Source organism: Poromitra crassiceps (genome assembly GCF_964638095.1).
Source record: "Poromitra crassiceps genome assembly, chromosome: 10".
Classification (NCBI taxonomy): Eukaryota; Metazoa; Chordata; class Actinopteri; order Beryciformes; family Melamphaidae; genus Poromitra; species Poromitra crassiceps.
Window position 1 is genome coordinate 11,564,753 of NC_139631.1, and position 15,173 is coordinate 11,579,925.

Genomic DNA, 15,173 nt, shown 5'->3' on the forward strand with positions numbered 1-15,173 from the left:
GTGTGACTGGTTGGTTTATGAAGAGAAAACGGGTGGATTTCAGCTGCCTGCCGAGGAGAAACTCCTACGGTAAGAATACGCTATTTAAGCCAAATCATAAATCAGAAACTCTCGAACACAAGATATTACACATCACATGCCTGCCCTGCACTGCAGAGTAGGCTATGAACAACGAGCGTCAGTTTGACCAATTATTTCACATAACCCAAATAATGCCTGATATGATGGGCATAACTCGTTCAAGTTCACAATATTGTCTTTGTGTACACAACTTAACGTTACAAAAAGAAAATAAAAAAATATAGCCTACACGATAGGGGGACTAACGGTTGATAATGATAAAAATAAAGAAAATGAATATTGAATGAATAGCTTGTATAGCTTGAAATAGCCTACAATTCGCAATCACCTTGCTAGAACGATAACAATAAAGTTCAATCTGTGTGTGTGTGTGTGTGTGTGTGTGTGTGTGTGTGTGTGTGTGTGTGTGTGTGTGTGTGTGTGTGTGTGTGGAATGCAGATATTTGGCAAGAATTTGTTAGAGGCTGCTGAGCTCAAGTCTATCACTGTATTTAGTGCAATGATCCTGTTTTACACTTTTCAAACCGGGGTTTCAGGCTTGATACTGGGCCACTCAAGTCATGCTCAGTGTTGTGAGTGTGTGTTTTCACATAGTCATTTTTAAACGAAACAAACTCATTCCTCTGGTCCTCTTATTACGTGGACCAACAGAAAAAGGGAGTCAGTTCTTAATTTATTTTTGCATTCACATTGTCAGTTTTTGGTCCACTTCGATCAGCTTTGATGGGGCCTCATCCTTAATGTTATGTTGTACATAGTACTAGTTCCACTGGAGCTCAGACCTTTACTGCTTTGGATTATGGGTAGTTTTCACTTGGAACAAGATGGCTGTTATACTTGTCTTGTACTATTGGATAAAGAAACATCTTTCAAAACCTTGTTGTAGCATGCTTTATTGCTATATTGGAATGTAAAATGTCAACCAACGTAGGAATGTTAAGTTCTGTTACCAACACAGAGTTACCTTACTTCAACATTAGGCCTATATCAGTAAACAGCAAATGAGCACATAACTCAGGTTATCACTGAAATAGTTACGAGCAAAGAGCCAACATGGAGCGCTTATTCAATGTGTTCACACTGCACAGGTGAATCGAACCACAACACGGACTCAAAGTGAACCGAACTCAGACCACCTCCTGAGGAGGTGAATTATTCACATATGAGCAAAAAATGCAGACGAATATGTCCGAGTTCACTTGGAGGGCTGCCTGAAAGGGACCAGTGTGAACACACCCTGCGAGGCAACAGCAGAAAAGCCGATCTCACAGAGATAGGATAAGCCTTATCCTAAGGTGAAGGGAAGCAGAATGTCCACAGCCCTCAGTCTGCACTTTGTCTTGTTTGTCTCAGAAGTATCGCAGGTTTGTCTTATCATCCCTGTCTCTCTCCCCATTGTGCAAACTTACAGACTCTGTCACTTGAATGAACACCATTGCTAACATGAAAGCATCAAGTGCGGGTTTGCTTATTCTTCCACTGTGACAAAGACCTCACAACATTAGTTCCTCACTACATTCCCCTACTCTCAGCTTCTTTTCACTAGGCCTCTGCTCTCTCTCTCTCTCTCTTCCAGAAGATAAGAGCTGATTCTCTCTCTCTCTCTCTCTGTATATCTCCCCCCAGTCTGCCGTCATGACCTCCTGACGCCCGTGCATTCCTCCCTGTCACTATGAGTGCTGCTGCCCTGGCCGTTGTGGTGGTGGTGGTCTTCTTCTTGGCCCTCTACCTCCTGCAGCGCTATGGAGACCTGCAGAAGCAGCAGCGGATGGTGCTGCTGGGAACACTGCTGTCCTGGTTCCTCTGCTTCCTCATCGTCTTCATCCTGCCGCTCGACGTCAGCACGGTATGAAACTATTGGAACGATTTAGTGTGTGTGTGTGTGTGTGTGTGTGTGTGTGTGTGTGTGTGTGTGTGTGTGTGTGTGTGTGTGTGTGTTGCATACATGAGAGTATGGCATGGCATGGAAGATTTATTGCCCTATAGTAAAGTTGTCAAAGGTATCGATAGTATCCATAAGTATCCATACCAAAAAAAAGATACAATACTCATTTGCAACAGTATCGATACCAACAACGTTTTCTCTTAATGAAAATTCAAACATACTACAGATTTTTCCCTCCCTATCATTGGTGGGCATATTTGCTTCAACAAGCTAAAAGTGTTGTGATAGGCTGATGACTAGAGCAGTGGCAGAGCCATTTATATAGAAGAGTCGCGACATCTCTATTCACTCCAATGGACCAGTTTTTACTCTTAAGAGTTCCAGGAAGTAAGGTCCTGGATTAAGCAGCACTGTCGAGCAGCAAAATGGACAGTTTGTGTTGTACTTTTAAAGTTTTTTTTATCAAATTGTACATTATCAGCTTTATTTTAGCATTCAAAAGTAGTGCGAGACCCCTTCCTGGCTGTTCATTGGCTAATGAGTCACGCATTTTGGTCCCCCGCTGACGCCACTCTCTCTCTAGAGGACACTTGCAGTGGTAATCTGCTGTGTAAGTGCAAAGTTTTTAATGAGTTTTATTGGACCTAATGTTAGATTATGGAGAAGTGTGCGTCTGTCCGTCCATTTGTCTTCCTTTATTTTCATGCCTCTTGATGTGTTGTCACCCCCCCCTCCCTTCCCGGTATCAAAAATGGTATCAGTATCAAAGTTAGAAATTCTAGTATCGTGACAACCCTTACCTGAACCATATGACCAACCATCTTCTATTTCATTCTGTGTGTGTGTGTGTGTGTGTGTGTGTGTGTGTGTGTGTGTGTGTGTGTGTGTGTGCGTGCGTGCGTGTGTGTATGTGGTGTGTGTCCTCCGCTGCTTTTCTAGACCATCTACAAGCAGTGTAAGCACGATAACGGAGAGCATCATCCTCCACTGAGCGGAGCGAGACACACTAATCAGACAACTGTTGATCCAACTGCCAGGTAAATGGATCTCTGCTTTGATTGGCGCTGAACATGCAGTTTCTTGAAATTCACACAAGAAAGATATGGATAAAATGACTGAAAATAATCTGTTAATACAGCCTCTGGGAATACAGTTGTTATATACATCCAAGCTATAAATTGGACATTCGGTAGACGAGCCTCATTTTTATTGATCCATCTCGCTTCCTGGTGACAGTTCGGTGTTTCAATGCTTTAAATCTTATGAGTTCTTCATGATGTTACACTTCTCAGCAGGTTATACATGTAATGTATTTAATACAGCATAGCCTAGCTTGCAGGTTGATGTTCTAGGGATTGAACTACACAATACTAGTTTGACTTAATCAGGTAAAGCAGATAGATCATTAAAAAATTGCCACACCAAGAAAAGCCTTGAAAAGAGCAGTCTCTGTCTGTTGTCTTATCTGAACGAATGGCCCCTGACGCACTCAGTGTCTGTTGTTCAACAGTCCCTGTCATACTACCAGTGTCTGTTGTTTAACAGTCCCTGTCATACGTCTGTTGTTTAACAGTCCCTGTCATACTATCAGTGTCTGTTGTTTAAGAGTCCCTGTCATACTATCAGTGTCTGTTGTTTAACAGTCCCTGTCATACTATCAGTGCTGTTGTTTAACAGTCCCTGTCATACTTTGACTGTCTCACACAAAATGTTTTTGCTGGTGGCAGTAAAAGTGTGTAACAGTTTGTGAAATGCCATGGATTTCAAACTTTCATCGGTTTTGCAGGAAACTGGGTTAGATAATTATGGCAGCATAGCATAATGAATTTGTTCAGAATAATTAATCTTCCTAAAAACAGCAGTAAATGTAACTGGTTAATAATAATAAGTGTGTCATAATTGCACTGTGGTTGGAGGTTTCTGTTTCACTTTCACAACAGCCAATAAAGTGATGTCATCATCGGTATATCATGATGTAAAAATGTTACATTGAACTGTTTGTCTTAAAGGTGTAAGCATCCTGTACAGTGTGTTGTAAATGGTATAATTTCATTGTTTGCGTTGTGAAACTTTACTACGAGAGCGTGCACACACGTTTTTCTCACACTTGCCTGTGTGTGTGTGTGTGTGTGTGTGTGTGTGTGCGTTTCAGTGTACCCAAGGTATGTGAGGAGCCTTGGAGTTACATCCCAGATGGCGTGCTACCCGTGTTCTGGAGAGTGGTGTACTGGACGTCCCAGTTTCTCACCTGGTGAGATTCTGCCACTCATAGTCCATTCCATTTGCATTGGGAATAGGGATGTCAACGGTTAACCGTTAATCGATTAACCGTCGCTAACGTCGTTGTTCGGTTATTGCTGTCGGTCTATCAGTTAATATATATATTTTTTTTTGTCTATTTACTCAATGAGCTCATGCCCAAACAAGGCGTGTCTATTTAGATGCTGAAATGTTAATGCTTTTTGTGTTAGAATTATGCCTTTATTTTTTGTTGGCTTTGCTGAAATTTATAAGTTTATTGCCACATTTTGATCAGGTAATCATTCCAAAATCATTCTGGCTCTTATATGGATGACAAGGAAATATATTTTTGAGAGCTTTATTTCCTGTTTATGTAAACATTAAGTTGTAATGTTTACATAAACAGGAAATAAAGCTCTCAAAAATATATTTCCTTGTCATCCATATAAGAGCCAGAATGATTTTGGAATGATTACCTGATCAAAATGTGGCAATAAACTTATAAATTTCAGCAAAGCCAACAAAAAATAAAGGCATAATTCTAACACAAAAAGCATTAACATTTCAGCATCTAAATAGACACGCCTTGTTTGGGCATGAGCTCATTGAGTAAATAGACAAAAAAAAAAATAATAATAATAATAATATAAAAAAATTATGAATTAACCGATAGGTTAATCGATTATTAGCGTCGGTTAATCGAAAGTGAAATTAACCGAAAATTGACATCCCTAATTGGGAACTAGGAATATTTGCAGTTGAGTGACGCCACACCCGAGTTCCATTCCGGCGTTCCATTTAAAAACAGTCGGGAAACAAACACTGTAGCAACATGTCCACAGAGTCCACAAGTGCTAATAAACAGTATTTACTACAATTTTAACTACGGTTGAAGGGCAGAGCTGCCATCTTGGATTTTTGAGATCGGCAGAGAGAATCCGAGGGTGGAGAATCCGAGGGTAGGTGATATCACATGGGGTGTTCCTAACATTTGAACCGTGAAATCCATACCTCCCAATACAAACGGAATGGAGTACACACACACACACACACACACACACACACACACACACACACACACACACACACACACACACACACACACACACACACACACACACACACACACACACACACTCAAACACAGGAGCTATCACTTTCCACCTTTTTTGTCATTTGGCATATTCACTGTCTGTAAATGCTGTGTGTGTGTGTGTGTGTGTGTGTGTGTGTGTGTGTGTGTGTGTGTGTGTGTGTGTGTGTGTGTGTGTGTGTGTGTGTGTGCACGCATGCCCTCGTGCATGTGTGCATGCATGCCTGTGTGTGTGTGTGTGTGTGTGTGTGTGTGTGCATTTGCGTGTGCGTGCGCAGGCTGCTGCTACCCTTCATGCAGTCCTATGCACGGTCAGGGGCTTTCTCCAGGGTTGGGAAGATGAAGACAGCTCTGATTGAAAACGCCATCTACTACGGCACCTACCTCCTCATCTTCATCTCTCTACTCATCTACCTCGCTGCTCACCCGCAGTGGCACTTCACATGGTAAGTCAAGTACACTGAGCAGCATCCATCATACCTTTGCACTGTGGGATTTTCCATACAGTTCTTCTTGGGGCAGAACAGTAGGACGTCAGTAAGTAAAGTTTATTCATGTAGCTCCTTTCACAGAGCAAAATCACAAGCAAAATAGTTAAAATAAGACCATAAAACCGTAAAAAAAAAAGTCCAATGGAAGAGCATTTCACAGTTTAGGCTTGATCATCACATGTATGAGTCAGTGACTTAATATGTTGTTCAAAGTACATAGCCTGATCAAAAATAAAGAGTTGTTGAGGAAAGGAACCCAATACACTGAGCAATCTTAGAAATTATACTCTGAAGCAATAATAAGAACCTCAGTCTTGTCTGCGTTAAGCTGTAGAAAGTTGTTAGCCATCCAGTCCATCAATCCAGCAATCAGACAATTGTGCAAAACAATTTGACCGTCTTTTTTAGTAACAAGCAAACTAGCAAACCTTCATCATAACACATACCTTTGTCTTTAGCTCGCTTCTCCTCTTCATATTTTCTTCTTCTTCTTCTTTTTTTTTTACTAAACTGCACACCTGATGCACAGCACAGGAACAGGAAACAACACACAACTGACCGTACATCTGTATTTTTCTTCAACTACCTCCCAACCCCTGGGATGTCATATTATCTTTCATTACTAAGTGCAGTCCAATAACAGTTCAGCCAAGAGATTCAGGGACACACTTCTTTTTAAACATCAAAGAAAAGAACAGAAAATTAAAGGGGGGGGGGGCGGGTAACACCAGTGAGGTCACACGAATGAGCCTTGCTTCTGAAGTAGCACTGTGTGGCAGTGTTGTCCTGCTGGCGCCACGCCAGTGCAGTGATTTGTTTGCCTTTGCAAAACCTGAACAGGACGGAGCTCCAGACCATCGGCATCACAGCAGCCAACACCTGGGGCCTCTTCCTTCTGGTGCTGTTGCTAGGCTACGGCCTGGTGGAGATCCCGCGCTCCTATTGGCTCTCATCTTGCCAAGGTTACCTGCTGGCCAAGACCTACTTCAAGGCAGCCAAAATGGCCACTGAGAAGGCCGAGGCAGAGGAGAACTTGGCAGATGTCATGGAGGTGAGAGGACTGAAAAATGTGTCTGTGTCAAGCTTTTCTCAGTAGCTGTGTGATACAGAAGATTCTCCTCCATCTTGGATACTGCGTTAATATGGAAAAAACATATCTTGAGGGTGGAGCAACAGGGCAGCAGCAGTGCTGTAAAAATGAATCTAAAAGGTTCATTACCTACTTTTTTTTGCAGAACAGAATCAAAACACCAATTTTTCAGTTGTACAGGGATCAGTGTCTTTATCAGAATCATGGCCCAATCAACCTTGATATTACAACACAAATTCAATACAATGTTGTTAAAAAAATAAAAATAAATAAAAATATTTATATTTTTATCAGGAGGTGGCAACTGCCCATGAATCTGTAAGGTACAGCCATTGTCTCAGGGAGTATGTGGACACGATTTTGAGAAAGGTGAGAAAACCCTTCATTACTACATCTACTAACTTTACTACGTGCCTATTTGTGTCACATTTTACAGTCAAGGTTTTGTGACCCCCTCCCCCCTGATAATCTTGTCCTATTTATATATTCTATTGGCATTCCTTGTTCTATGGGACTATGTTCACTGTCTGTCGTCTCATTTCAGTGTCCTGCTGAGTACCAGGAGCAGATGGGGAGGGACGTGGAATGCCGTGCTGCTGGTGACAGCCAACAAAACATCCTTCCCACCAAGAGGAGCCTCGTCAAGCTTCATAAACAAGTAACTGTTTATGACTGTTTTATAACTGTTATTTAACATAGTACTGTGATCTGGAGAGAAACACTGCAAAAAAATGCTGTGATTGAATAATGATGTCTATTAGGGGTGGGAATCACCAGATGTCCCACGATACGATATTATCACGATACGATAGTATTGCGATATGCTAGTATTGGGATATATTCGCCCGATATGTCCCTGAAGGAAAACTTTGTCAACATCTATTAATCTGTTATCCATGATCAGATTTCCTGTCTGTTCATCTCACTTCAATCATTTTTATTGCAGCAAAATTGTCAAGCAGACAGACTGACCAACACTGCCATAAAAAACATAAATGTCATAAATGTTGCATGCAGCTGACAATTTATATAATAAAATATTGCGATACTCGGCAATCGTGCAATACTACATATTGCCACACAAAATATACTATGCTGTATCGATCCCCCCACCACCCCTAATGTCTATTGGCTGTGCGTGCGTGCGTGACGTGCGTGTGTCTTCAGGTGATCTCTGCAGTGCAGAGGCAGGGTCAGACTCAGGTCCAGTGGTCCATCCTATTAGAGCAGGCCCTCCATCTAGAAGACGCAGCTAAGAGCCAGAACAGCCCGGCCCGCCAGTTCATCCACAGCTTCCCCTCAGCTCAGCACCACGGCTGGCTGCGCAGGTTCATCTACACTCCTTCTGTAGGTGAGTTCACATCAGACTGCAGGTTCATCTACACTCCTTCTGTAGGTGAGTTCACATCAGACTACCCAAATGACACATTTAGCATCCTACACTAAGGGAATGTGGAAAGCCATGTCTTCGACCCAGCCACAGCAGCGGGTGAAATGAGTATTTCATCCCCAACCAGCTGATTTAATGTCCTAGCTACCAAAGTATTTTGTCAAAAAAGAGATAAGACATCTTCAACACATGTTTTCTGTCAAAGCGGTGAGTCAAAACGACACCACTGGTCATTTTCTTTGACCACCTTTTGTCTAGCTAGCATTCATTTGTATTCAGATGCTCTCAGAAGTACAACATCAAATACATATTTGATGCACACTGTTGACCTGCAAGCATCTACTGTAGCAGTGGTTCTCAAACCTTTTCACGTCAAGGACTCCTAAAGTGACACAGATTAGACCACAGACCCCCATTGATAAGATTTTGTCCCAGGGTCCCCATCTGATAAGATTTTTGCTTTTAGATGTTGTATTACAGGAGGTGTATGAAACCCATGACCAAAATAGTGATACATTCTGTCATTGTGTTACTTATGGATGGAATTATAGTTAAAATAATGTATTTCCCTTTTTGCTGGGGACCCCCTGGAACCCCCTCACCCCTGTGGATCCCTGAACCCCACTTTGAGAACCACTGTACTATACTACACATGTTACCTGTTTCAAAATGCCCTCATCAGTGCATTGTCTGAAAATCCTGTCAGCAGGATTCATGCACTCTGCTGCCACCTAGCGTCTACAGGTATCAACTGCAGCCTGTATTTGAGGGCGTTTTGAAACGGGTAACATCTGTACAAAAACACAGATAAATGCCAAATGATATATGATATGATAACATAGTGTGCAGCATGTTGTAATGGGCATAACATAATACTGCATACTGAAGAGTAACAATCACAGTCCCTGTAAATATGTATGCAATATGCAACTATGAAACCTACATACATGGGATAATGTAAGATGATTTAACACAACAACACATATCAGCAGCTTCAATACAAAAATATTGATATTGATATTAGCCTTCAAAAACCCTTGATAGAATAGTACGGAAGTGCGGTACTCATACAATTAAAATCCATAGAAAGGATCTTACTTGTGTAACCTTTTGTGTTTGTACGACCTGTGCACACATGCATGCACATGTCATGGGGAAAAAGTGTAGAAAACCATTGTTTCACTAGAGGATAGCGTATAGAGACACTGCGGAGCGCGTCATCATTCAGAAACCACGCCCAGAACGGGCATCGCATGCATGGTCACGTGTTGCAAACAAAGATCGTATATACGGAACATGAACACTCCAACTTACTTTACTGACAGCTAGATCCACATTTTTCTTCTCGCCAATTCTCAATTGTTGTCTGCGCAGCCCACCACACAACAGCTTTTAGCTATGTTTAATTCAAGGAAAATGACGCTGGTGTGTGGATGTGAACGGAGAGCTTTCCCCTGTGATGGGTGTGGCCTATTTCATGCAGTGTCTCTATGAGACAATTTGATACTGTGTGGCGGTAATATAACCCGCTTTGATTTTGAGTGTGTTTGTGTGTGGCTCCATACCTGTGTGTATCATCATGCGTGGACCCTTACTGTATGTGTATGTAGACTCATGCGTGTGTGTGGGTGTGTGTGTGTCCTCCTCAGAGTGGTACTGGGAGTGTGTGTTGCGGCAGGGTTTCTGCAGGGTGCTGGCGTTGCTGCTGGCTCTCCTCTCAGCAGCGGTGGTTTGGTCGGAGTGCACCTTCTTCAGCACACGCCCCGTCCTCTCCCTCTTTGCTGTCTTCCTTCAGATGGCTGAGAAGCAGCACAGCTACATCTGTATCGAGGTGGGCACATACAGTACACATGGAGGCACACTGAAACACACACACATACACATACACACACACACACACACCTACTGTACATATACATACAAACACACACACATACACATACACATGGAGGCACACTGAAGCACACAGACGGACAAAGTCCTGATTTGTGGGGGCTTTCGGGTCTTATTGAAGAGGCGGATGGTGGTTGGGAAGAAGCTGTCCCTGTGTCGAGAGGTTCAGGTACTGCCAGACTGACTGGGGAGTCACCCAGGGTGATGGGGAAAGGTGGGGCTGTGTTCTTCCTGTAGTCCTCAACCATCTCCACTGTATTTTTAAGCATTGAGCTCCAGGTTGTTTTGACTGCACCAGGTCATCAGGTGGTCGATCTCCTACCTGTAGTACGCAGACTCATCACCATTAGAGATGAGCCATATGAGAGTGGTGTCATCTGTGAACTTAGGGAGCTTGATAGACTGATGGCTGGAGGTGCAGGTGTTAGTGTACAGGGAGAAGAAGTATTGAGAGAGGACAGCGCCCTGGGCAGAGTCCTAAAAGTGGTTACTCGCTTAATGTGTAAATGGAGTGTCTAGCTTAAAGTATGAAGGAGCAGTTAGAGTTCAAAGAGTTCACATTGAACTGCGGCAGTTGCCCATAGAAGCTGTCGAAGCCGTTTGTTTACAACCCTGATCCCTCGTACCAGGCCCAGACGCACCATATGGTACACGTGCCTGGGCAAAGTACATGGCCAGCTGTTTCAGCAGCTGTGTTAAAAGTGTGTTAGAATGGATTTAACCAGAAACCAAAGATACATTTAAAAGTGTAAAAAAAAATTGCTTCTTATCCCTTTAACTCAGATATGAAAATACATCTTTGTCACTAGGGCAAACGAGCCTGTATACTTACTCAATTGTAATGAATCCAGCTAACCTGCCTCCTCTTTCTGCCTGTTATGTTGTTTCCTCTCCACCAGATGGCGTGCTTTGTCAGCATCTTCTTCCTCTGTGTGTGTGTCTACTCCACAGTGTTCAGGATACGAGTTTTCAACTACTTTTACCTGGTGCCACATCAGCAAACTGACGCTTACAGCCTGCAGTTCAGCGGCATGTATGTCCCTACTATCATTTATAATGATTATTAATAATTGATCATTATTATTTGCAGACTTAAACATCAGCATGCAGGAGTTGTGATAATGTTGTAATAATGTAAAGGCTGGGGGAAGTTTTACAATACACAGTTGGACAAATGAGAGGAATACAATGTTAGGAGGCGCAATTTGGAAGGTGGAAGCTGAATGTGGTGTGACTTTGACCCTGTTTGGTCACATCACCAGATGCTCTTCTTTGTGTTCAGGCTGTTTTGTCGCCTCACTCCTCCCTTGTGCCTCAACTTCCTGGGTCTGATTCACATGGACTCAGCCATCTCCCATCAAGACAGAATACAGACCTCCTACACTTCGGTAGGTTACACACACACACACACACACACACACACACACATGCACGCACGCATGCATATGCACGAAATATCTCCATCATGGCCCTTATCCCTCCCTCGCTCTCTCTCTGTCTCTCTCCTCTCTCACTTCAACGCAATTCAATTTGCTTGATTTTGCATGTTTTGAATGCTATTAGGATGTTAATGTTACTCTCTCTCGCTGTCTCTCTGTCAGATCATGGGCTCTATGCGTCTGCTCTCCTTCATATCCGATGGATTCTACATCTATTACCCCATGCTGGTGTTGCTGCTCTGCTTTGCCACTTTTTACAAGTAAGACATTGTACAATGGTGTGTATTAATTCTATACAATAAATTATCAACACAAATTAGATTGCTGTGATGAGTTGAACGAGCTGGTCAGTCTCCCCTTCAGCTTCAGCAACGAGTTGGTGTGTATGTCTGCATGTGTGCATCTATCAAAAATTAGGAATTGACACATGCAATTGAAACATTGTTTTTTCACCGTTTTTTATGTGTTAAGCAGGATTTGACCCATGTATCCGTTTACCAATACTGGCCATGTCACCCACCTCTGTGTGTGTCTGTGTGCGTGCTTTGCGTGTGTTCGTGTGTGTGTGTGTGTGTGTGTGTGTGTGTGTGTGTGTATGTGTGTGTGTGTGTGTGCACGTGTGTGTGCGCGTGCGCAGCCTGGGCTCTCGCTGTTTGAACCTCCTGGGCTTCCAGCAGTACATTACCAACGATGACTTGACCTCTGACTTGGTGGATGAAGGCAGGGAACTCCTCAGAAGAGGCACGTTCAATCACTCGCTTCTTTCTAATAGTTCTGTTTGTGTATGCTAGGCTCATTCAGTTGTTGTTCAGTTGCAGACTTGTTCATGATTTCGCTAGTTATTTCGCTAGCAGGTTATTTCACTCATTCATCGGCTCACTCTTTTATATTAATTTGTTTACAATCCAGTACAATTAATTTGCTGTACTTGTCGAAGCATTCTTTCATTTATTTGTTAATTAATTATTAGTTATTGCGAGGAAGAGTGCAGCATGCATGTAAAAAAAATGTGGACCATACAGTACGTTTCAAAAGTAGGCAGGCAATTTTTATTTTTAATTTAGTCATTGTTATCAAAATATTCAACATTCAATAGCCCAATACGTGTGCCTGGAAACAGTAACAATACAGAATAATAGAGTGAGTATTAACAATGTAATAAGAATGTATCTACGTTTGAAATACTCAGTAATTTGTGCTTTCTCTGTAGAGAGGAGAAAACGACAGAAGACAGAGGATGGGGGGAATCGCAGATGGGTTAGAAGAGTTAACTCTATAATTTCTCTGTCAATTTAACAGTTAATTAACTATCATTTCTCTGTCACTTTTCTCAGAAGCCAACATTACTAACATACTAACATAAACCTGTTGGCTCACTGTGTGTGTGTGTGTGTGTGTGTGTGTGTGTGTGTGTGTGTGTGTGTGTGTGTGTGTGTGTGTGTGTGTGTGTGTGTGCGTGTGTGTGTCAGGCCTGGAGGGAGCGGTACGGGGTCCAGGGGGCCACAGGACGCACTAGAAGGGGTTACTCTGAGTTAAAGGACGATGACAGCGGCCCTTTAGCCGAGTCCAAGACCAGTGGTAAACTAATACCAAAGCATTAAATAATTCACTGTATTGCATATGCATTTATGTGAGTTTTTGATTGATTGATTGATTGATTGATTGATTGATTTTTGAAAAATGAATTTTTTTAATAACCACCTGTATTGGTGGCTATTAAAAAAATCCCCTGTGGAGCAGAATACCTTTAACAAACTAGATTCAGTATCTCATGCAGCAAACCAACGCTGAGGCTTAAGGCCTATGTCCACCGACTGCGGTACGGCTGCAGCACAGCTGCCGGAACAGACCCACACCAATATAATCTGTCAGACGCATGCGGGATCCGACAAAAATAGAACAGGTGCATATTTTTTTCCATACCGCATGTATTGCCCATCTATTAACATGGGCGAGAGTCTGTTCTGGCAGTTTTACCGGATCCGCATGGAGCTGTACCGCATCTAGTGAACATTGGGTTACAGTATCTCAGGTTGGGTTACTTTGCTACATTCTGCATCTTGTGACTCCCAACCCTCACTTCACAGACAAACCTATCCTCAGTGTGCACTTGTGTCACTAGACTGAATTCAAATCCGGCTCTCCCACTTTCATAATCCAACATCTATATCTCACATTTCGCTCTCTTACATTTATCCTGACAAGGCTTCAGAGAGAAGGCCACTCCGCTACATCGTTATATTTCAGTCTCAATTTGATCCTTTCTTTGTATTTAGTGCCTTTGAGCAGTGTTCCCTTTGTCCATATTCAACAAATAGACAATAGTGACATTATTTGACATTTTCCTCCAAAATCTGACAACTATAAAGTAAAAACGTAGGATCAGGAGGATGCGTTACACATTTTGTTTCATGAAGCGACACTCCACCCTTCATTCTGCTTCAAATTCACCGTTCACCCTTTGTGGCTGAGTATCACTTTCCCATATCTATTACTCAAGACACAATTCCTGTTGTGTGTGTGTGTGTGTGTGTGCGTGCATGCGTGCGTGCCTGCATGTGTGTGTGTGTGTGTGTGTGTGTGTGCGTGTGTGTGTGTGTGCACGCGTGTGTGTGTACGCGCATATGTGTGTGTGTGCTTGCAGCACTCCAGTTCTCTTGGAGCGACAGAGAGCAGAGGGAGCAGCAGGCGGGCCTACTGCAAGACAACGACATTGATGACGGTCTCACAGGCTCTCCAACCAAAAGGTATGGCTCTGATTTAACACGCCATCAATGAATCACAAACTCAATTGAACCTAGTGCTTACCCGGAGGTGCACAACATTACCACCGCCCTCACAGTCATCAGTTGTCTCGTCTCTGATGCTGTTTTCTACCTGGCTGGTGATAAAGGGCTATACAGTATAACTAAACAAACTTGACACTTGACACCAGGTGGCAGCAGAGGAGACATTATGAAAACAGAATACGGCCTACTGCAGTGTGGGGTCCGTAGAACCACCAAGGGTCCTTGAGGGGGTTCCTCGAACCCCCGGATGAATTTTTATAATTCACGATTATTTAATTTACAAGAAGTTAACACAATTTGGGAATGTAGAAGAAGAATGAGTGTGTTGATGATAGTTGGTTCTAGTAGATCTGTTATCTCTCTACCTGCAATACAGATAGTCATGGGATTCTGGACATGATCATATCAACAATCAAAATGTTGGCTGAACTAGATCTAGTGATTGAGCTTTCTCATTCGTCACCATCACCTTTGTCTGTCCCTCTGACGCTGCAGGTTCACAGCAGGACAGTACCGGTCTCTGTCACCCTCTCAGACGGGCATCTTCGAGAATGTTTGATAGACCGAAGACACCGAGGGAAGACAAGATGATACCTTTTGAAATACCTTTGTGAGGGAAGTTCACATGAAGGGATAATCTCTCAGAACTCTTGAAGAAGTCGAAGAGTCTGAGATGTAAACATGCAAGCAGGAGAACGAATGAAAGTGAAAACAAACTCTCAGCGATGAGTTTCGCACCTCATCGTTATCGTGACCGACTACTGTAACTGGATTATCTGGT

At 42.8% G+C, this 15,173-nt stretch overlaps 1 protein-coding gene across 1 annotated transcript; it reads left to right on the forward strand.

The window, feature by feature from the left end:
* Nucleotides 1–1,727: 1,727 nt before the first annotated feature.
* Nucleotides 1,728–14,979, forward strand: LOC310784253 (G-protein coupled receptor-associated protein LMBRD2B-like). Its single transcript, XM_083645270.1, has 17 exons — nucleotides 1,728–1,927; nucleotides 2,906–3,003; nucleotides 4,119–4,217; nucleotides 5,579–5,746; nucleotides 6,632–6,842; nucleotides 7,176–7,250; nucleotides 7,426–7,539; nucleotides 8,049–8,232; nucleotides 9,921–10,102; nucleotides 11,064–11,197; nucleotides 11,447–11,552; nucleotides 11,766–11,863; nucleotides 12,241–12,344; nucleotides 12,814–12,860; nucleotides 13,073–13,181; nucleotides 14,248–14,350; nucleotides 14,888–14,979. The coding sequence occupies exons 1-17, from the start codon at nucleotides 1,754–1,756 to the stop codon at nucleotides 14,949–14,951; spliced, it is 2,070 nt and encodes a 689-aa protein (XP_083501396.1). The 5' UTR covers nucleotides 1,728–1,753; the 3' UTR covers nucleotides 14,952–14,979.
* The last annotated feature ends 194 nt before the right edge of the window (nucleotides 14,980–15,173 follow it).